The sequence below is a fragment of the Ciconia boyciana genome, chromosome 3, assembly GCF_034638445.1.
Source record: "Ciconia boyciana chromosome 3, ASM3463844v1, whole genome shotgun sequence".
Lineage (NCBI taxonomy): Eukaryota > Metazoa > Chordata > Aves > Ciconiiformes > Ciconiidae > Ciconia > Ciconia boyciana.
In genome coordinates this window covers 114,815,768-114,838,422 of record NC_132936.1, presented here as the reverse complement: position 1 = coordinate 114,838,422, position 22,655 = coordinate 114,815,768, and the positions used below count along the sequence as shown (strand labels likewise).

Here is a 22,655-nt window from a genome sequence, read left to right as displayed (position 1 = left end):
TAGGAAAGTGCTGTTTGTCAGGGTTCCAAATTTATAGATAAATGTGGTGGCTCATCTCTCTTTTTTGCAGAAGTAACTGCAAGAGGGAAAGGCATTCTGTAAATTTAAGGTCAATGTGCTAGACCAGTAAGCAGAATGAAGTCCAATAATGAATTATTCAATATTCCATGCAAAAGTTCTTGTAGCAAAGTGCGCTTTTTTGTTTTTTTTTTTAGCTTAAAGGATATTTATCGCATACAGACTAGATTTAAATAATCTGCAAAAGCTTTTTTTCTTCTTTGTGTATGTGGGACAAATGCTTGCAGCTGTCCCATTCTCAGTGAGATTCCTGCACGTGCTTTTTGCTGACTTTGAGCCTCGGTATGAAAAATGTCCAGACCATTTCCAAATTCAAGAAATATTTGTAGCTACAGTTTATGGTTTATGCACCATCCCGTTAGATTTATTTGAGATTATTTGGTTTTGTACAATTCACGCTCAGTAATTTTTATTGCTGCATTGCGTTTCTTGTGGTGTCTAAACCAATGGATTGTAGTTTCTGGAAGGCTGTGCAGTGATCTGAAAGGTGCTGCTAGTCCAACAAGGCCAAAGACTGGAAGAGCTTAGCACAGGATGCCTTTATTTCCACACCCTGTTAGACCTCTGCATTCTTGCTCCTGGCCACACTACAGAGTGGGGTTAGCTCCCTCCAGCTGGTTTTGTGATCCGCCTCCTTCCTCCAGTGTCCTCAGCCCCACTTCCCTGCAGAGAGAGGACACTAAGTGGACAGTAAAGGCTCTGTTATTGACAGGGCAGAGCACGGCTCAGTTTTGCAGTCCTACATGGCTGTCCCACGGAGTCCCTCACTTCAGCAGAGACTGTAGCGGCATGCCCTCGGGAGCACTGATTTGTGGCGGCCCTTTCACTCTGGAAGAAAAGAAGGCACATTTGGGCTGATGGACAGAAGAGCAGGAGCCCTGACAGCCCTGATCCCCACGGGGGTTTCCCTTCATCCGCTGCCACCCCCAGATGGGGAATTCCAGGCGGCAGAGAGGGACGTCCCCTGCCTCTCTCAGGAGAGTCCATGTGCAGGGCAGGGTGGAGCTGACTCACTGTGCCTTCTCGATGTCCTCGATGCCCTCAGGCAGGCGCACGTTGAGTGTCTCCGGGAGCAGGAAGGCCACCGAGCCGCAGCACACTGCTACACCACAGTACGTCAGCTCGGGCAGAGACCTCCATACCTCATCCAGCAGAAACACAAGTGGGGCCAAAGCCCCGCCAAGGCGTGCCACGAAGGAGGTGTACCCCATCCCATTCTGCCTGGAAAGGTAGGGCACCATGGTGGTGCAGACCACCATGAGAAAGAGATGGGTACTTCTTTCATATCAGACCTTGGGAAAAAGTGCAGACCCTCTGCCCCTTCCCTCTATTTTTCTATAAGTGCTGAGGCTTTTTTCCCCCCAGGTTTTTCCTCTGCCAGGTTTTTTCTAGGTTTTTTTTCTTTCTTCATATCTTGCTACAATGATAGTATTTCCCAGAGAGCAACCTTAGCTGCTGTGAGAAATAGATTTGTGTCTATTATGAGAAAGAAGCTGCAGTTCCACACTAAGAATATCTGCTCTAAAGTTGTTCCACTTTAAATGTCTAAAACCCCAAGTGCATATTCTACCCATCCCCTAGTAAGTCCTCCGATCTGCTGAGAGCAAACCTAAGTCCCTCCTTCTCCCAGGTACTTCTAGGCAGGTGGCATGCACTAGAGATACCTGTGAGCACCTTTGGTCCTGCTGTAGCTATAAGCACAGGAGAGCTTGGAGAGGAGGCCAAAAATAAGACCAGGGACCTATTCCACTTACTAATTTTCAGGGGATGGGTGGCATTTCACAGTGACAACAAGGATCCCAGGACCTACTTGTGCACATGCAGAGTAAGTACTGCAGAAAGAACCAACATTTTTGTCTTTGTCTGTCAATGTCTTTGAGCACGTAAAAATACAAACCAATCTGAGAAGAAAAGTAGCAGATCAGTGTGCCCGCTTCGGTTTAAATATCCATCATTCCCCATGTGCAACAGACCAGTGAAAGTTAAAGGACTAAATGGCAGAGAAGGGTACTCTGAGCAGGGAGGGACGAAGGTGAAGTAAGCCACAAGGCCTGCTGTGATCCATGAGCGTTTTTTCAGACTTTCACAAAGAAACCAGTGAGGTGATTCCCTCCACCAGTCTCAGCTATGTCCCAAACTATGCTGATGCTAAATCTGGTAATCACCATTACCCAGGTATTTCAAATAACCTCTCTTTTTCCTCCTGAAAGACTAGTTAATCCCTGCTTTAATATCATCTGATGTCCAGAAGACTGTCAAACGTGGTAGTATGTCCCCCTTATAAAACTTGATACTTCAAATTATTATTTTCGGGGTCTTTTAACAGTTATTGGCAGGTTATCACAGGGAACTAAGACTTTAGTAAGCACAGATGCCTTATGGATTTCAAAAATCTTCCCACACAGAATACTCCTCGCCTTTCAATACATCTTCCTATCGACATAACCTAACCACACATAACCCAGGTAAAAAAAGGGTAGCTTTCTCCCCCTTTCTTGTGAGTATGTGTAATCCCTAGAACCTGCTACTTCTAGAGGCCTTAAGGCATCAGTCCTGCAGTCCAGGCAACAGCATGTCCTGCTGTGCTGATGTCGAAGACCTGAGGGTGACATCCCATGGAGGCTCTGGTTGTGCACTCAGGCGAGCAGCATCTCTTACCTCAGAACGGTGGGGTAGAGCTCAGAGGTGTACAAGAAGACGGTAGTGAATGCAGCTTCTGAGAAACCTTTGCCCATAATGGCTACTACAGAGCGCAAGGAGGTGAAGGCTAGGAGGAAAGAAAAGACATTTATGACTGGTCAAAGAGCAGCCTCTAGGAAGAAGCTTCTTGTGGCCTCGGGTACAAGAAGGAAGAAGGTTCAGTGCTCCTACAGACAAAACAGCTTCATAGCCCTGGAGCTGCTGTCCTCAAAGTCTGGATCAGGAAATTTGGTAACTATTAGCCCGAGTGGAAGCTGAACTGATGAAAGGATAGGTCCTGACATTTCCCATTGGACAATGTCTATGATAAAGGTAGGCACTTCACTGTGCCATCACTGGACCCTTACTAGCCACTTCACAGTGACTGGAGACCATCTGTTGCCACCAGATATTAGGGCTAGCCCACATTAGCAACATAGTCCCACAGATGCCCTTTAGGTGGAGGACATCTCTATACAGAATTGCCTGTGGACAAGATCTATGGTTCTTGCTCTCTAGCACTACACAGAATGGAAACCTCCCCTGTAGCAAGTACTGCATATAGCAGAAGAACGTCTCACGCTTGGGAATGATGACGTTGGCTCCTATACATAGTCCGGTCAGGATGAGTGCCCACGCCTGACTCTGCCGTCGTCCAACTCTATTCACCAGCACGTACATGATCATCTTGGCTGGGATCTCAATGACGCCAAAGACAAACTGGGAAAGATACATGTTGAGCCCAAAGCCAGTTAGGTTCATGCTCATGCCGTAATAAGAGAAGGCAACACCAAACCTGCAAAGAGTGTGTGGAGATGGGGATTAGGGACATCCAGCTGGGGAACCGCAGGACAAATCCCCTGTGTGAAGTGACACTACTTACCACACAGCCCCAGAACACAGAGAGATCTTCCGCAGGACTGGTGTCCTGAACAAGCTGATGTAGGAGTAACTCCCTCCTGGCTTTTTGTCTGTTGCCATCCTTCTGAGGGCCTGGGAGAGGTGGAAAGAAGGAAATAGCTCAGCTGCTGTACTTTTAGGATCCAGACATGAAACCCTAGGCAGGCTGGGGCCTTTGCCCTTCCCAGCTCCAGCTCCACCTTGGATTTTTCATAGGTTCCCATTGCAGAACAATTCTCTGGGCATACGTTGTCAGAGGCACATCTTCCTGCAACTTTATAGATTGCGTACCATTTTAGACCTCTTTTTCTTCCCATGGCCCCTTCTTCCCTCTTACCTACATACCCCATGTGGCAGAAAGGGTTGCAGAAAAATGGGAGATCATGGTGTTAGCAAAGTCAGTGTTGGCCAGTTCCACCCTCTTCCCCATGTGGTTGCCTGCTGTTGTGTCAGATCTCAGACAGGAGCTAACAGTGAGCTGCATGCTTTATTCTCATGAGTGCATTTATATAAAGTGTGATTATTTGTACGTCTGTTCATATAAATACAGAATACATAAAAAAGTCAGGCACTGAGAAGTGAGCCCTGCCCATAAGGAAGAAGAGAGTGCTTATTCACAAAGTCTTTTAGCAATTAATTGAGGGGTAGGTACCAGGAGAGTTGGTAAGTTCTACTCAGTGGCTGAGATGCAAGAGGTTCACACAACTATAGGTCTGCAATGCAGCTATACCTAAGCTAGTTGCCATAGGCTCACTGTGTAGTTAATGGAGATCTCCAGTGGAAGTGATGGAGTCATTTTATCTTAGAGCAAACAACCTCATTTGGTCAGAAGAATCGCGTGCTAGCCTCCATTGGCTATTCATGAGATTGCAGACTGTAAAGGAGACTGCAGACAGTGATGATGTGGACACCTAACACTGGGGGAGAGACGAATTCCTCTCAGGACAGCCTTGCTTCACCATGTCCAAAAATCATCAGGAAATGCAGGGTAGGACAGTTAAAATTGATTAGGTTATGAATCACAGGAAACCTTGAGGAGAGAGTCTGGTTAACTAGTTACATGTATTCTCAAATCGGTATGCTCTTCAGAGAAAGCAAAGCCTTGGCCAAAGCTTTTGCATAAATACTTAATCCCAGCCACAGAGCCACACAGGGAACCTACAACTTAGATGGATGAAGAGGGCCTGCAGCATCTTGGATATCAGAGGATCATCTTCTCCAGTGTCTTGTCTCCGACAGCATCCTGCAGTGGACCCTACAGAAGAGCCGGGCAAGCATGTAGAGATACTCCCCTAGAAATGTCACCACCTCCAGCCGTTCAGGGACTTTCTGAACCAGACAGGGGGTCTGTCTGTTTAGCACCTCGATGATCCTTTCCCGCATTATCTAGTGGTTTGTGGAACCCATGTTTTTCTTTTATTTCTGTACACCCATCTCTGGATCTGGTAATTTTTGTTAATACTGCAGTATGGCAAGTAAGTTATTTTTTTAAACTTTTACCTTTTTTTTTTACCTTTTTCACAGACAAATAATAAGTCTTTTCATCCAACTGCATAGGATGAATCATAGCTCTGATAACAGACTATTTTTGCAATGCTGAGAATTTCAATATTAGATTCAAGTTACCCTGATGGTAGTCTGTCCTCTCTTTAAGTTGCATGATTTGCTATTAAAATGGGTAACATAACTTGGTAACATTAACATGGAAAACATGGGTAACATTAACATGGAAAACATCTTCCAGTATGTATTGTTAGCCAAATTTCTTGGCATGTGGAAGGACAACTGGGAGAGCCAGAACAGTGAGAACCCCAAGAAACTTAAAATGCACATAATTCAGTGATGGCTGGGAAAGGAGGAGGGTGAGAGAATCTGCAGGCCTACAGCATCACCTACAATTAAGACGGTGCTGAACAGTTATGGGGGCTTGGGACTTGTGGAAATATCTAATGAAAAATAAATCCCAGCCCAAAGAGCCCTCTGGTTAAAAGGATTGTACAAAATGAAAGAAAGCATTAGGAAAGGGAAGAGGATAGCTATGAAACAGCATGTTTCACTAGGGAAGAGCTAAGATTTTATTTCTAATTGCATACTATTCTTTGCAGTTTTTGGATGAGTGACAAAGCTTTTCATACTGAAAAAAAGAATTCCACACTGGGATATTCCTTAATCAGTTCTATAAGACAATGCTATTAAACCTGAGAGTACGTCAGTAACATGCTGTGCAATTAGCTGGAGATTATACGTCCTTCAAAGTTCAGTCTTCTGAACTAAGGAAAATCAGTTGTTACCTTAACAAGCCATCAGAACACACTGATGCACAGTCAAGTCAATTAAGCAAACTAGAATTAGGCAGTTCTGTGTTGCGTGCATGTTTGGATATGGACAAGAAAAAACAAGTATGTCCCTATAAACCTCATGAATCCAGCACGGGGTCACAACTGCAAGCCTTTCTTGATCGTGGTGCAGTGGTCACAGTATGGTGTGACTTGGTGCAAGGCTGTGATAGCGGGGAAGCCCCAGCTGCCTTTCCTAACCCTGAGAATGGTATGAGGGTGCAAGCCCATGCCCTTCCTGGCGAAACACTGCACACTGAAATACAGTCATGAGCCAAGGCTGAATGAAAGAGGTTATAACTTGTTATTTTTACATATTTAATCACAGCTACTGGCTTGATTAAAGGCAAGGAAGAGTCACACTCAACTCCTGTCTGCCACAACCAGTAAATTCATAATTTCTCACATGATTAAACAACATGTTTCTGTTGTAAATCAAAAGGGCTAATCACCTCTTCAACAGATATTAAGAAACTGCTTTTACAAAATGGCGTGCTGGCCAGGATAAGACAGCAGAGTGGTTGCGGGAGCACTGGGTGCACACAGAGATGCAGCTGCACCGTGACAGCAAAGCTCGAGGCTCCTGTGCTGGTGCCAGGGGTTTCCCATCTTCCTCTTTTGGTAAGAGGAAAACCAATGGACATTAAAGGAAAGACTGATGTTTAATGAACCACAAACTTCCATACCCACTGTATTTCACACCTGAGCTTTGTTGCTCTTGAGAAGGTTGAGACAAATCATGTGGGCGAAATTAGTCAGAGGTGACAGATGTGCAGCCATCCAAGCCTGGCTGTGAAGGGTTGTTGTGAGCACTGACTATGCTCTGGTGTCTCTCCAAAGGAAGAGACCAGGTTCTGCCTCGCCCTTGAGTCCTCCCTAGAGCTGGGACATCACTTGAGCTTATCACCATCCCCTGGAGCCACCAGCGTGTCCTTAGGTAAGCATCATGGACCAAGGTCTCAACATTTGTGAGTCTGAATGCAAAAATACATTTTTAAGATAGAATGCAGCACAAGATGAAGATATCCAGATCAGCCTCATACCTTGAGCTTTGGAGTTGAAAATAGGTGGCTATTTTTCAGGGTTCTCCTTCCCCTTTATTTGTTCACTCATCTAGCAGAGCATCTTTGCTCCATCCTTTACACCTCTGGGGTCAAGCAAAAATGGATTCAAACCAGTGGGTTACATGCCTACTTTGTCCAATGCCTCACCCTTGCCACATCCCTTTAAAACTGCTGGCAGAGCCTGACTGACTTGAGAGCAGAACTTTAGCCAGGGGAAAAAGTTGATTATGCCAAATGTTCTTTACACCCACATTCACCACTGGGGTACTATGACTGACAATCTTCCAGTTTCGTATGTACACTAAACGTAGCCTGAGGTGTACTAGCCTTTACATTTTTGGATAACACTACATGCAGTATCTCAAGTGCAATATGAGAGAAAATACACTAACTACATGGTATTAATGTGTGTCTGCTTTCTGCTAGCACTGTACGAACACTTGGCAAATACTACAGCAACCAAGAAGGCAAACACTAAGCTGCACAAATTGCTCATGCACCTGCATACTCTCCTCTCTGTTATGGGAGTGATGCCTCTGCCTTATTTTTTCAGGCTGTGCTTCTCTCTTGCTTGTGTATTTAGTCCAGTGTCCAGTGCATTGAGGCTTCTTGTCGTGGCAATAATGAATGGAAAGACACTCCACCTAATGAAGAGGATTTCTGGCGTTATAGGAGCTGAGCTGCTGCTTTATCTTTAGGAGTGAATGTAGGTGCTTTCTAGAGTAAAATGGAGCATGGCACCCTGGGATGACAGTGCCCCACAGATCACACTGCAGGCTAAGCATTGCTTCAGGTATCAAGTAGAAGTAGAGAGAGAGAAAATGGGAGGGGAAGAACATGTGTCTGGATCTTCAGTTCCTCACCTCTGGTGAGACAGTGAAGTCTTTCCTTCCGTTCATTCTTGCACATCTAAGCACATGCCTGTGAGCTTGTTTCACTTTGCCATTGGCTATGAGCCACCGGGCAGACTCTGGGACCCACCTGGTGCGAGGAGAGAAGACAGTGTTCCTGTTGGTGCTTCATGTTTTCCACCCCACATACATGGCCCTGGCCAAAGAGAGGGAGTCTTCTCTATGAGACTTCAACCTCAGCTAAAAATGGCAACTGTGGTGAGTGAGAATAAGAGTAATGGGACACCCTTGTTACATGTGCATGCTGTTCTACCCTTAAAGGAGTACAGTCTGCTAATTGAAGTATTGTTGGCTAAAATTGCCAATAATTGGCTAAAAAAGCAAAAATTTTTATCACATGATCTTTGATCAAAGCTTGAATTTTCTGAGCTGGTTGAAGTTTCAAACATTTATCAATTAAAATTGGCCCCAGAGAGTTTATATTTACAGATTCAAGCTTTTTGGGACTCTTAAACTTTGAAATTGTAGGATATAAAAAATTACCATGTAGAAAGGATTTAGTGGGCTCTATACTTTGTTAATTGCTAAAATTATTTGTTTTTCACAATAATCAAAGCCTTCTGCACAAGACAGTCAACTGGGGTCTAAATCATTGTGGCTGCGGCCCCCAGTGAAGTATCCATGCTAGTCATTGAGTGACGAGGGATGCTGTACTACTGTAGAGCTAGTTAGCAACTCTGAGAGGTCTGCTTAGCAGACATGTCTAGGGTGGGAGTCCCGTGACTCTTATTTTTCTGTCTGTTCCAGCAAAAGATCCAGCACTTGTCATAAACTAGCATCTGTAACTCCCTCTTCTTGGACTTCTCTCTGATCTTGCATCTGGTTGCAATTCATGGCTACATGGCGCTGTTTGGCCTGGAGCTTCCCAGGCCACAGTGCAGCCCATCTGGCCTAGAGGGTACATGGTGTTTTGTGGGTCTGCATAGTGGTCAGGGCCTAGAAGACATTGGAAAAACCCTACAGTGGCTACATTCTCCTAGGGCAGCCAACAGCTACCTCCTGCTACTCAAATCTGTCCCCTGAGAGAAGTAGAAAACAGAATCTGCTGTTCTCATGGAGACTTTCAGCTGAGCATCCTGTGCAGTCGGTGGGAAGACTTATACAACCTTGAAGAAGTATGTGGGTATGAGGTTTACTGAGGTCACACAGTTGTCAAAAATCTCTCGCTGGAGTCTCCCACTGGAGCAGTCTGAGACCAGTTCCCGGTAAGCTGTTGGTGATTAATGTGCCCTAAATGAGGTTACAAAAAAACTAACGAACAACTGTTGTCACTATTCAAGCAGTAGCTGAAAAGGATGTGTAGAGCAAAAGCATTTGCAGAACTGGGCTTCTGGAAAGTTTTCAACTCCTTCCCATAAGCTTATAACCCAATGCACCTTGGGAAATATAAAAAGCAAAAGATGGCATTTTGCACTCATTGCCACCATCTCCTGAGTATAATATTATGTGTTTTGGTTGTCTAATGTCTCAACTGAGTTCTGACATAGTGTCAACAATATCTACAGAGTGTGCTACATTAGATTTGATTCCATACTTCAGGGACTTTTAATTATCCAACAATCACTGCCTCTTGGGTGCTTGTCTTTTGATCAGACTGCAGTATAATTTGTTGGAGAACTAATCTCCATAAAAGGCATTAACATAAGAGAAAAAAAAAACAGCTATCATGGAGAGGGTGGGTCCAAATGTATCTGTGAATTTCAGCACTTCCCAGGACTCAGTTTTTTTATGGCTGGTTGTCCTAGGGAAAGAGCAAAACAACTCAAACTAAAAAAGTCAGCAGAACACATGTTTTAGTTGTGTTGGACTTGAGCAGCGAAATATCAGACTTTACTCTTTGCCAGAAAACCCTCATCACCAGCAAAACAATACATCTTTTTTGAGCCATTGATTAACAACAGCATCAGTTTATATCCCACTTTTTCATAAGTAGTATTTGAGATTTTTCTGCTAGATCTGTGCAGCTATTGAATCTACTGCTTCATGCTGACGGACAGACATAGTAAGCAAGCAAACCATAGTCTGCAGAAGCCTCTTTGATGGCAGCTAAAAGGCAGTTTAGCATTTGGATATCAGTCTTTCTGCTCAGCAATTATGCATATAATTTTGGGCCTGTGTGTCTAACAGTCAGAGCTTATTCTGCATGGTTTCCAGTTAGAGCTCCTGATCGCCCTGAGAGACACATCTGTGATTTCTGCAGTGTGGTCCAGCACCACACCGATGTCCAAGAGGAGCTAAACAACCACCCTAAGGTGGAGGAGACCCAGACCCCCATTTCTGAATGTTTTCAGTGAGGCAGTTGTGGGAATACCTGCTTGCTTATTTCAACGTGGGACTTTTGTCCAGCCAGGAAATGGAGCTTCTTATTCAAAGGACTGTTTTGGATCACTGAGTAAGTTGATCCAATACACTTCACATTACAGTCACAGTATCAGTGAATCGACCCTGTATTCTAGTCTGTGTTACTACATGAAAAAAAGAAGAAAAATTAGTTTATTTGATTAAATGAACCCTCTTCCATTTTAAGGCTTAAGAGATGTCAGGTGTTTCTTAAATAAGGCTACTGGAGGGAAATAGCCTGCAGAAAGCGGATGTATTTGACCCATCAGGATGGTTACACAGCTGAGAAAGGCCATGGGAAGTGCAGAGATAAATGCACCTGTCCTAGCCTGCAGATGTCATTGGCTTATATGGAAAAATTGGTTCCAGAGGTATCCTCCCTAATGAGGTGGGGACAGAGGATGGATACATTATTTATCTTGAGTGTACCAGGGATTAAAGCCAGGGATCTGGCCTGGCCCTGGCTCCCTTTATTGGGATCTCTTTGCTTGCTCTGAGCCAGATCTGACAGTGCTTGCAGCACCAAATCCTGCTTCTTTGCGCTGCAACCTGTCCCCCAGACGCCTGGCCTCAGCCCCTGTCCTGCCTCCTCCTTGTCCCCAAAGCCATGGTGTGACCTTGGCTCTTGACCTTATCAGAGGTGAGGAGAGATGAAACCCAGGCCACTCCAGTTTTCAAGAGCTGCCACACCTGGGCAATCCGAGTGCAGGACACAGACGAGTCCTGCTCCTCTTTGGGTCCCTGGACCCAATCCTAGGATCAGCGTTGCAACATTTGCCACGCTCCCAGAGCAGAGGAGGCAAATCACAGCCCGCTCCCATCCCCACCAGCCGTCCGGCTGCAGGTCGCTGCACTCACCACAGGCAGACAATGCTCAGAAGACAGGGTCCTGTTACGGCTACTAATAGCCAGTGCCATTCCCGCACCAAGTACGCTACCATGGCCAGCAGCATGTTCCCGATGCTCCAGAAGATGCTAGTCAGGATCCCGGAGAAGGTACGGTGCTGTATGTCCACCCACTCCATCCCTGCAAGAGGCAGGCAGCGTTCAGCTGGGACACACAGGACTTCTCCAGGAAGGGGTCTGCAGGGCTTTTTAACAAGGGAAAAGCGAGGTAACGTCCCTGGTCTTCTCCAGGAGAGTTCCACTGTTTGGCCAACATCTGGCACATTTAAAACGTTCATCCGCAATGCTTAACCTCTTGCAAAGCTGTAAGCAACTAAAATAAAGCCTTAAAAGAAGAAATACTGGACATATAGTAAGAAACAGTGCTAAAAACACCTTAGGTGATACTTTTTTTAAAAATCTCATTCAATAGCATTCAAATGGTCTTCTTCATCAGACAGATAATTTTTTTTCCCTAACCATCCTGCCTTCACAGTTTCCCATTTCTCTGCCCACTCATTATTCCAGATTAAAGAAATATATTAAGATGAATTGTCTTTCATGTGGAATCTACCCAAAGTAGATACTAATGCACACGTAAAGCCAGAACAGATGGTGGTCTCCCTGTTTGTGTGTGCGAACTAAAAGCCAATTTTCCTCCAAAGATCTGGACATCTTGCTACAACCTCTAACAATCAGAAATGTCCCTCCCACGCTACTTTGCCTTGCAGGCATCAACCTTTACAACAATAAAAGAACATAGCAGGCCTTGGGATTTGTCAGGTCTTGTGTGGACTTTTCCAGTATTGAAGCCATTTTAGCTTGATTTTGTCTGTATCTGCAAAAATCCTGGAAATTTTTGCTGCACCTGTAACTTGCTCTTGGGTACGAGTCTTGCCTAGTACATCCCAACTGTATCTACAAAATCATCCAGTGCTCTGTTGGGTACCCTGAAGTTTGGAGCTTGTTTTTATTATATAATTACCTAAATTCTTCAGCTTCAGTGTTGCCTAGCTCTGTATGATTTTTTTTTTTGTGGTTCTTTCCCCCCACTCTCTCTAAAAATACAGATTGGGAACTTATGAAAACTGTCAGCAAACTCAGGTAGAGGTAGAAACACTCCACGAATGACACACCGTCCTCCTCCTGCTGAGGACATGGCAATGCTGATGAATTGTCTTAACAGTGTGTTTGAAGGGTGAGAACTCAATATCAGAGGAAAGGGGCAGATACTTTGGTCTATGGCTTTTATTGTACTACTGATGATCCTTAACAGGAATTGGGTAGCATGGATTGCAAGTGTTAATGCTGCAACAGAAGTACTAATAAGTGGTTGTTATATTTTGAGTAGACTGTTAAAGCATTACTTAGACTAACAGAAAATTGTAATTCTTGGATCCTCCCAAGAGGGACATTCTTTTGGCTGCCTGTAGTGAAATTGCATACATAACGATTTCTAAACTCCTGTTCCTACTAGCTCTGCCCTGTCTGGTAGACAAGTCCCTGCCTACCCACTGCCTGTCAGAAGTCCCCCTGTACAACCGGCCACCCACAAACCCCCACATACTTACCCAAAGGCAATACAATAAGGGAGACGCCACTCAGGGCCACCCCAGTGAGGGTCCGTGTGATGGCCAGCATGCTGTAGGAGACGGAGGCGGCACTCAGCATCCCAAATACGAGCGAGCACACAAGCGACAGCAGGAGCATGGCTTTCCGTCCGAACCTGCCACAAGCACAGGCTGGGTTACAGTGGCTGGAAACCTGTCCCAGGAGTAGGGTTTGAAATGGGGCAAACCAGAGACTCGAGAAGGAAAATGAAAATATTGCCAGCTCTGCGAAGAGCACAAGATGCAACGCCCCAGAGAGGAGGAAACAGCTCTGGATGTAGCCGGTGCCACAGTGGTGCAATCCCATTCAGAGGGCCAGCCTGCCCCATGAGCATCGGGCACGAGGCTCTCCGATGGAAAGAGCAGCACTGATCAAAACAATATATCGGGCTCCCCTGGTCAACACCATCATCAAAAGCAGTGATGTCAGCTTGAAATCCCATGCTGCTGGCACACCCTGCTCCCTCCAATGGCTGTCCCCATGTCTGGCTCAGCATGTCTTCCTATGGCTCACTCAGGACCAGCCACTGCCACCGCTCTCGAGGAGGAGAGAGAGCCATGACGCTTTCACCCCGATCCTTGGAAGGAAACAAAGATCCCAAAGGAAAATAAAAGGAATCCAATTGGCAGCGCACATGTGCAAAATAGCCCTGATGTCCTAGGGGTTTATGAGGAATCTGCTAGGAGGTCACTCCCCAAGGGTTTTAGAAGTTGCAGGACCATCTTACTCCTGGTGCAGAGTCCTGTGTGGAGAGTGTGGAGAAATACAGAAAATCAAATACACACAAATGTACATGTATACACACAGAGAGAGAAATATGTGTGTATGCATTTCTACACAACCTACGAAAATCTAAAAATCAAAATGGAGCACAAGGCATCAGTCTTCTGATGAATATCAGCACTGCATGTGACGAAAGCTTAGGTTCAAACTGGAGTAGTAAATTAACCCTGTCAACAAGTAATGTTCAGTCTATAGAGACTGAAATCCTGGTCTGATTCTGGCATTAGAGCTCTCTTAGTGTCCACCTGAGAAGGATGGCGGCAAGAACGATTGATCCAGGGGAAAAAGTTATGTGCCGGGACATAATGCCACAATAACATTCCTAAAAACGATCATAAATTACTTCATGCAGCAGGTAGTTAATGAATCTACTGGAGAAAAAACAACTTGTGGCTTGGCCCAGGCAGTTTGCTGGATCTGCTTTGAAATTTAAGCAGAGCTAGTTTGCAAAAGTCGTCGTAATGCTCCTGGGTCAGAGCAGCAAACACCCAGAAACACACCAGAGCTGGATCCGGTTTCCAATAGGGTAACTGCCTAAGAAAGAAGATACATTTTTTAAATGAAGATTTTTCTTGAAAATACAGTAAGAAGGATATAAAACCATAAGATTCCCTGCAGGGCGCAAGGCAGCTATTTATGGACCCATTACTAGACTCTATCAGCAAATGCATGCCACCTGCTAGGGAAACCAGAGGCAAGCAGGCAGGATTGAACTGCAGGCTACAGTGAGGCTGCTAGAAATAATGCTGTTAAAATTGTCTTCAAAGGGAGAGGCAGGAAAGCACAACCTCTGAAAGATTAAATCTAGAAAACATAATAAAAGGAGCAAACTGCACAAGCATAAAAACTAATAAAAAAGCCATTTTCATAAATATCCCAATCTGGAAGTTTGCCAAAGCATCATACAGCCAATCCAGTACAAGGAAAAGGTACAAAAGGAGTGTTTGTAAAAAAGCAGACAATAACAAAACCAATATATATGTATTTTTTTTTTTTTTCATATATATATGTTCACAGTGAAGGTTGTTGGAGGGTTTACCAGGGTAAAATTTGTCGGTAGGCATGTTCTCTAATCAAAATATCTGCAGAGGCTTAGGACAAAACAAACCTGAACTGTATCAAAATGCCAGGACCAGATGGTTTTCACCCTGGAGCACTAGAGAGGAAATCTCTGCATTACTGTTAGCACAAAGAAGTGGGACCTCTTCTCTGTTAGAGAAAAGGAAGGTTGCTAATGGGACATCAGCTTTTAAGGGATCTTAGGGGAGATGGGGGGAATGACACCTGAGTTTTAACAGACCTGGCAAATTTACTGCAAATTTACTGGATGCACTGCCCCCACTGCGGTTACGTGGGCTGCAAGCCTTTCCTGATGTGATCTGCGGGCCCTGTGGCCAGGTAGCTCCAGTGGGCAGTGCACAGTCAGCTCTGCTCCAGGCTGCTCATGAGGGTGCAACGGGCTGCCAAACCCTCATTAGCTGCCACTTTAGCAGACTGAAGGGTCCTGGTCTGGCTAATTGGAAGTCAAGCCATAACTTGGTCTTTTTTGTTAGCTTCCCTGAATTTTCTCCATTTCTTCTGTATCCTTTTGAGATGGGGAAGGAGGGTGAAGGGAAATTAAAACTGCACACAGTAGTCAAGATGTGGGGCCACCATGCATTTACATGTCACTGTATAGTGATATTCTCTTTAATTTTGTATTCCTTTCCTCATGATTCTTAATTTTCCATTTGCTTCCCCAGCCAGTACTCATTGCGGGGTGGATGTCTGCCTAGACTGTCTGTCATAACCCCAAAGTCTTGCTCTTGAGCAGCTATGGTCAGCTCAGAGGCCTCAATTTTAAATTAGAAGTTAGAATTTTTTCTCTCTTTATTTTATCTTAATCTACCCTGAAATTTTGTCTTCTGATGCTCCCATCCAGTCACAGAGCTCTTTAAGCTCCTTCTGCAGTTCTCCACACTCGGATCTCATCTCTATCAGCCTGGTCACTCAGCATCACCTCCCCACTCGTCCCTTTTCCAGATAATTTATAAATGTGCTGAAAAGCACACAAATCCAAGCACAGGTCCCCACAGGTCTCCCTCCATTGTCTGTCGTGGTTTAACCCCAGCCAGCAACTAAACCCCACACAGCCGCTCGCTCAGTCCCCCCCTGGTGGGATGGGAGAGAGAATCGGAAGGGTAAAAGTGAAAAAACTCGTGGGTTGAGATAAAGACAGTTTAATAGGTAAAGCAAAAGCCGCACATGCAAACAAAGCCAAACAAGGAATTAATTCACTCCTTCCCATTGCAGGCAGGTGTTCAGCCATCTCCAGGAAAGCAGGGCTCCATCATGTGTAAGGGTTATTTGGGAAGACAAACACCATCACTCCGAACGTCTCCCCTTCCTTCTTCTTCCCCCAGCTTTATATGCTGAGCATGACACCATATGGTGTGGAATATCCCTTTGGTCAGTTGGGGTCAGCTGTCCCAGCTGTGTCCCCTCCCAGCTTCTCGTGCACCCCCAGCCCACTCGCTGGTGGGGTGGGGTGAGGAGCAGAAAACTCCTTGACTCTGTGCAAGCACTGCTCAGCAGTAACCAAAACATCCCTGTATTATCAACACTGTTTCCAGCACAAATCCAAAACAGAGCCTCATACTAGCTGCTATGAAGAAAATTAACTCTATCCCAGCCATAACCAGCATATGTCACAGCTGAACACCTACATCTCCCCTCTCCTTCCTGGCTTTTAATCAATTATTTAGTCATGCAGAGACCTTCCTTCTTATCCTAGGGCAGCTCAGTTTCTTTAAGAGCCTTTGGTAAGGAAGCTTCTTGAAATCTGTATAGATGGTATCTCCCCTGTTCACATGCCTGTTAGCGCATTCAAAGAAATCCAGTATATTTGTAAGGCATGAATCTTTTGCAAAAATCCCACTAATTCTTCACTAGTATTTCATATCCACTCATGCACCCACTGACTTAATCTTTCAGAATAGTTTCTGCTAATTTGCCTGATACAGATAGATGTCAGGCTGCCTGGAATGTAGTTCCCAAGATCTTTTTTGGAAACCAGTTTAAAACTGATTTGATACCTTCCCAGCCCTCTGGTGTGGAGGTCACACAATGCCAACAGTGTTCCAGCTTTTTCATCCCAAAGGTCCTGTAGGGCTCTAGGATGACCACTCCTTGCTCCTGGCAGTTTACTGGCATTCACCTGGAGTATTTCTCTATGCCGTCTTCTATCAGCTTATTTCAAAGCTCCAGCTCCAACACCTGCCCCTACACGTTCTCCCACTGTGAGCACAAACTCATTTATGTCTCACGCTACAGCCTTTTTATTTCCAGATGCTCCTTTTACGCCTTGATCTTCTATTGGCTTTTCTCCCTCACAAGCCATCTGAAAAACAAATTATTTTTCATTTTGGTCTAGCAGAGATCTTCTCTTCTGCCTTATTTTGTCCTGCTCCTTTTTGTGATTCTGGATTTCTTTCCCTCCAACTGTGCTACAAAACCATTTTAGATACAAAGCCAAGACACGTGGTTTGAAGATCAGCCAGGTGTCTTGAGTCCTTTTAAAAGTATACTGATATATGCAAAGGTATGGATGTAAAAATTCCCATCTTCAGCACTAAGTCTCTGGATGCTTCATACTGTGAAGCTGATTCCCCTCTGCTATGCAGTGATTTTGTAGCCTACCGTACACTAATGCTTGTTTGCTCTCAGAGGAAGGAAACTGGGAAGCAGTTTCCTATGCAGGAAACTCAGATATTAAATAATGAATAGCATACAGTGAATAGCACATCCTGATTGCATGCCTGCACTACATATTCTCTGGTAGGTTTCCTGGTTCTGCTGTTTGCAAAAATATTTAATTTCTTAATTGATGCCCTTTCTAGGTTAGTACTCAGATTTTTTTTCAGGTTTACATTATCACATTCTAACATTTAACCAGAGAGAGCAGATTTGTTCCTGTTTTCCTCATTGCCTGAGCTCTTCCTTGAGCAATGCCTCCCTGCTTCTAATAACCTCCTTTACCCTGCTTCTCTAGTAATGACAGAGTCAGTTTTTGCTTTCTGGAGACTCTTTTTTTTCAGCTATGGCATGCATTTGCTCTGACTCCCTCACTTGGGTGTCCTTAATCAATTTCCATATAACTTGCAAGGACCTAACTCTTTTAGCCTTTTCTTTTGGTTTTGTTTTAGCCAGCTTTCTCCTTTTTTAGACAGTTGTCTTTTCTGAAATTGGTCTCACAGACAGTGGATTTTTTCAGTTTTTACTGTTCCTGCAGCAGTGCTGACCATAGCATTGTGGTCATTGCTGCAGTGCATCTTACTCCTAATCAGGGCCAGAGCTGCTTCTCTGGTGGGCTGCTAACTGGCTGATCCATGGAACATTTAGCCCCTGCATTGCTTCCCAGTATGACTTTCATCCAATTTTCATGTGAGAGGCTGGATTCTCCCTTTACGATTGTGTTTTCTCCTTTCTCTGCCCCTCTGATTGTCTTTTGCAGGTCACAGGTTTGTGAAGTTCTCGTCATGAAACTGAAACCCTGGAGGAACAGCCTCAAAGGGGTCAAACCTGTCTGAAAGGTATCCGAATACTACGGCCCCCATCGTAACGCCAATGAAGAAGAAGGTTGCAGTCGCCTGGTTCAGTCCGCGCTGCTCGCACACGAGGTCCCACTGAAACACAAGGCCAAAATGACACTTAGTGCCCAGTTGCCTTTTCACACCCCTTCCCTCTGGTGGTCAGCCATCGTGTCTTGCAATTTATATTGGCCGAATCTGATTGAGGGGTAGAATCCTGCACTAAACTGCACATAGGACAGTGCTGGAGTCCTGAAAAATGTAAAGCTGCATCTTACAAAACTCATAGGCCTCCCAGTTATCTATCCCCACTGTGGCAGCCTCTCTGTGGACACTTGTTGGGCATCAGAAAGCTTTCCTGGGTACCACTCATCGTGGAGAGATCCCCTTTTTCCTTTCCTGACCCCTGTGATAGCTGCTCTCACCCAGCTCGGGTGCGTGTCTCCCGTAGCTCCTTCTGTCATGCTCCTGGGATTGCCCTGGTGAGATGGGCATTTGCAGGGTGCCACACTGCAGTGAGCTTAAGACGTGCCTCAACCTTCATTAGGGAATGTTGTGTTGATATCCAGTTACCGTTGCCCGGACCAGTTTCCTTTAAAGTTGTCCATGCAGGGAAGAAGGAGGGCAGAGGGGGAGTCAGACCAAATACTTGCTCCTGATGCTAACTTACTGATTTCTTACCGAGAAGTTGGTCTGGACATTCTTCCTAATTAAGTTAATGATCATTTTACTTTCTTGGAGGTGCAAATGTCGCTAACCATTACAGAATGCTGTGTCCAAGCCGCAGAGTTAATTTTCTGTATGTGCAAACTTGGCAAAACTTAATTTAATCATCAACCCAGCCTTGCAGCCTCTCTGACAAGGCCAGACAGACCTTGAGAAACCTTTCTTGCTGCAAGAGCAAAAGACTCCAGAGGAGGCCCCGGCCCCTTGGACATGTCCCGAGGCCACTGCACCATGGCCAAACAGCATCACAAGGCTCCATGCTCAGCATCCATGCTGCAGAGACCCTCCCCTGCCTTTTCCCCTAGGGGTGCTTTACACCTTTCTCCCTGAAACAGTGCAGAAATCGGGTACAGATGTGGTGCACATCTGACCCTCACCTCTGTGCCTGCCAAAACCAGGGGTGGTTGGGTGGTGGGGAGGAGGCACCAGCTCTAGGCTAAGACTTGGCCCTGCTCTCACTGAGGCAGTCAGCTGCCATCATTTCAAACCCAACCATGCCCCTTTTGTGTGACCAAATTGTCCCCTTCCCTAAGACCTCCTGTGCTTTGGGCCACCTTTCAAGGAAGGTGAAGCATTAACACCCAGAGGTATCACTGTTTGCCTTAGCAAAGCATTTCAGAAGGCAGGTGGTTAATGTTTGATGGGGAGGACCTTGGGCAGGCTCAGGGTTATGGCAGGCCAGCGTGCTGCATCTCAGCAGGAGGCCCTTGGAGAGCACATTTGGCACATTTGACAGCAAGAGACACTGGTGGTAAAAGAAGAGAGGCAGCAGAATCTTGGGGGGAAGAGGGGGAAGCCGGAGATCGGTGAGGAGCGGTCGTAAGGGAATAGAAGTTACAAAGTGCTTGGAAAATCAAGAAAGCAAGTCATGGGCTCATACGAAATCCTGATAGGGTATAATCCTGTGCAAATGCCACGTGGCCCAAGCAGAGAAAATCCTGTAAGTGTGTCTTCCCTCTGCCCCCTCCAATCTCTCAATCACCTGGAGAAATTAAGATGCTTATAACGAGAAATGTTGGCTTCTCACTATCAAACTAAGCAAGATGCTCATAATAATAATAATAAATGTTGACTTCTAACTCTGAGTTTCAGAGAGCTTCCCCATCCCAGGAAATCTTCTCTAAAAAAGTAATTTCCACTGGTTAAAATGCAGAGATTCCCCTCTGACTCTGTGCACCCAACGAACACTTCTCCATCTGCTCCTCAAAACACTGAGATAATTTCATTTTTGGCTAGATCACAGGCCAGCCGTTACCTGGGTGGAGATGGTGGAGGTGAACTGTGAGTGGTCATAGACCCATCCATGCTGGCAGTGCTGGATGATGGAGTTGTTTTCTGGTTGCAGAGAGGAATTGAGCAGCAGGTGAAACTGAGGTTGCGAGAACATCTCACAGGACCTGAAAGTGCCATCGGGCTCCCGGGGGATGCTGATGATCAGAACTTCCTCCATGGTGAGGTTCACAAATGCCTCTTGGTGTGGAATTGCACAGTGATGAGAGGGGGTAGCAGCAAGAAAATTGTGCAGCAGGAAATGCATGGGAAGGTTGATTCTTGGGAGGCAGAGGATAAACAAAATCAAAATCTGGAATCTGCCAAAGCCACCAATTTCCAGCAAGAGATCCTCAAATTTCATATTTTCTATGGAGTTTGCTCATTCAGAGCAGCTATGTAACAAGGAGCAGCAACGTGAGCTTGAAAAGCGGTCTCTGTCCTTGGAGCTCAACTTCCCATGGCTTTTCATACAGCCACTTCATTGGACTTTGAGACCTTGCTGAAAGGTTGTCAAAAGTCACAGTGAAACTCTCCATTTGGGGTAGAGCCAAAGAAATTCTCCTGTGTGCACACAACACATCCATTTCAAGTGGACCCAGCACAAGGCGCCTTCTCTTTTTAGAGTCCTTTTCTCCTGTTGTGGTATTTGAGAGGGAGATCCACATTAGGAAAGGAGGCTGTGGGAAGAGTGCTGTGAAAGCAGTGTCGTTTCTAGTGTGGGAGTACCATGCAGCGTCTCAGGTGCTGCAACAAACTCTGTCTAGTGTGAGCTGATCACCGGCCAGCCCAGTTGGATCATAAAACAGGTCCCCAGGAGAGCAGGGGTGACCCACTGTGTAGGGATGCCCAGGGGCACCAAAGCCTGGTTGCTGTGCATCAGCTAAGCATTTTTTAGTACGGCTTGTGTCAAGTTGTGACCTGGGAGCAGGGAGTATGGAGAAGGTGAGAGGGTGCCCAGAAGAGAAGAGAGATGAGTCTCTGGATGGATGCAAACAGGGAGATGAGCACTCTGGGGAGAAAGGGTGGGCTGTAGGTGAGGGCCACCTGCTCACCAGTGGATGATGAGCAGTGGATTTCCAAAGGATGGAAAAAGTGAAAATGTTTCCCCCCAAAGTCCCTTTCTCCACCTGGGAAAGTGCTTTCCCAGGACACATGCAAAGAAGTGACGAGAGCTGCAGTGCTGGCCTGTGGAGAGGCTGCGCCTGCCATGTGAGGGGCTGTGCCATACTCTGCAAGGTCACAGCCACGTGCCGCTGTGCTCTGGGGACCAATGTGACAGCCAAAGGAGTGAGTGTGCAGCCCCTGACAGGGCCACAGGTACTGCTGCCACCACTGCACAGGCCTTGCGCCATGGTTCTTCCACTGCCTGCTTCAGGGAGCGGTTTCCTGGAAGAGGTGGGTCTTTAATGTGAATTTCTGCTCTTCTTATGCTCTGAACCAAGAAAATGAGCTCTTTATTCAGCCGGAGCCACTGCAGAACAAGAATGGACAGTGCATCTGAGAGGCTGAAAGGTGGCTGGTCATCGAAGGTGTGTAACACACAGTCGTATATCACGCAGCTGCTGGGCAAAAGCTTTGACCCCAGAGTGGCAGGGAGCAGAAAAATTGCTGAATTTTTGGAAGTTATAGAAACAATACCTGGAAGATGCAGCAACTGGGGAGAAGTGGCATCAGAGCTGGCACAGCTTGGTTCACACAAGCAACATGGTTCAAAGAAGAGTCCCTAGTCCATGAGCCAGGATCAAAAAAAATCCAGCAGAAGTGGCAGCTCTAGGTACCACAGGCCTGTCAAAATTGCCAGGAGGTGTACAACCCCTTCCTTGGCCGGCAGAGACCTGTCTGGAAGATGACTGGCACTTCAAGACAAGATAGACACAACTCCCTGCCCCACAACTGAGCAAGCTTAGGAAAAGGAATGAGATTAGCGCAGTTAAACTGGAAGCAGTGGGAGAAGGGGCTCTACCCTGACTCTTGTCTGGAGAGCCTGCAGGACCCTTTTCTGCAAGTCCCTTAATACCCTCGCCACGTCTGGGTACAAGATGTGGGCCCGCTTCCCTTGCAGCAAGTGCTCTGGACAGGCTGGACCCATGGGGCAGCCCCTGGGGATAATGCATCCCAGATGGTCGTGTCCCGACAGGTTCAGGGCGCAGTGCATCATGGAGCAAGCAGGGGCAGCACCTTGTTGCCCGTTCAAAGGCTACAAGCCCTTTGTAGGGTGCACATGAAGTAGCACAGTTACTAACAGTTTGCTGTAGGTTATCTTCTGCTGCACCTTCACACTCTGTACCTCTCTCCTCACAGTCTGTGTAGTCCCTCCTCCACCAACCCTGCAGTCTTGAGCGTTTGTGGATGCTGATGTGTCATCCCAAACATTTCTCCAAGCTGTCGTCCTGGGACATGCTCTGCTTTAAAGCAGCTCTAGTTTGGCCATCCACCTAGAAAATGGTGATGTTTGGTGTTGGGATGCAGGCACATCAAGAGGCTGGGCACAGATAAAGTGCA

At 46.0% G+C, this 22,655-nt stretch overlaps 1 protein-coding gene across 1 annotated transcript; it reads right to left on the bottom strand.

The window, feature by feature from the left end:
• Positions 1-830: 830 nt before the first annotated feature.
• SLC22A7 (solute carrier family 22 member 7) lies at positions 831-20,514 on the bottom strand. Its single transcript, XM_072858495.1, has 10 exons — positions 20,137-20,514; positions 18,148-18,251; positions 12,765-12,919; positions 11,167-11,335; positions 7,921-8,038; positions 3,641-3,750; positions 3,339-3,553; positions 2,737-2,845; positions 1,093-1,299; positions 831-906 (listed from the first exon to the last, which is right to left on the bottom strand). Exons 1-10 carry the CDS (start codon positions 20,512-20,514, stop codon positions 843-845), a joined length of 1,629 nt encoding a protein of 542 aa, XP_072714596.1. The 3' UTR covers positions 831-842.
• Between the last annotated feature and the right edge of the window lie 2,141 nt (positions 20,515-22,655).

Coding starts and splice junctions, on each gene's coding strand:
- SLC22A7 (XM_072858495.1), bottom strand. CDS start 20,514: ATGAAATTTGAGGATCTCTTGCTGGAAATTGGTGGCTTTGGCAGATTC. Junction 18,252..20,136: donor CCTCCACCATCTCCACCCAG/GTAACGGCTGGC, acceptor CTTGTGTTTCAG/TGGGACCTCGTGTGCGAGCA. Junction 8,039..11,166: donor CTGAGCATTGTCTGCCTGTG/GTGAGTGCAGCG, acceptor TCCTCGCACCAG/GTGGGTCCCAGAGTCTGCCC.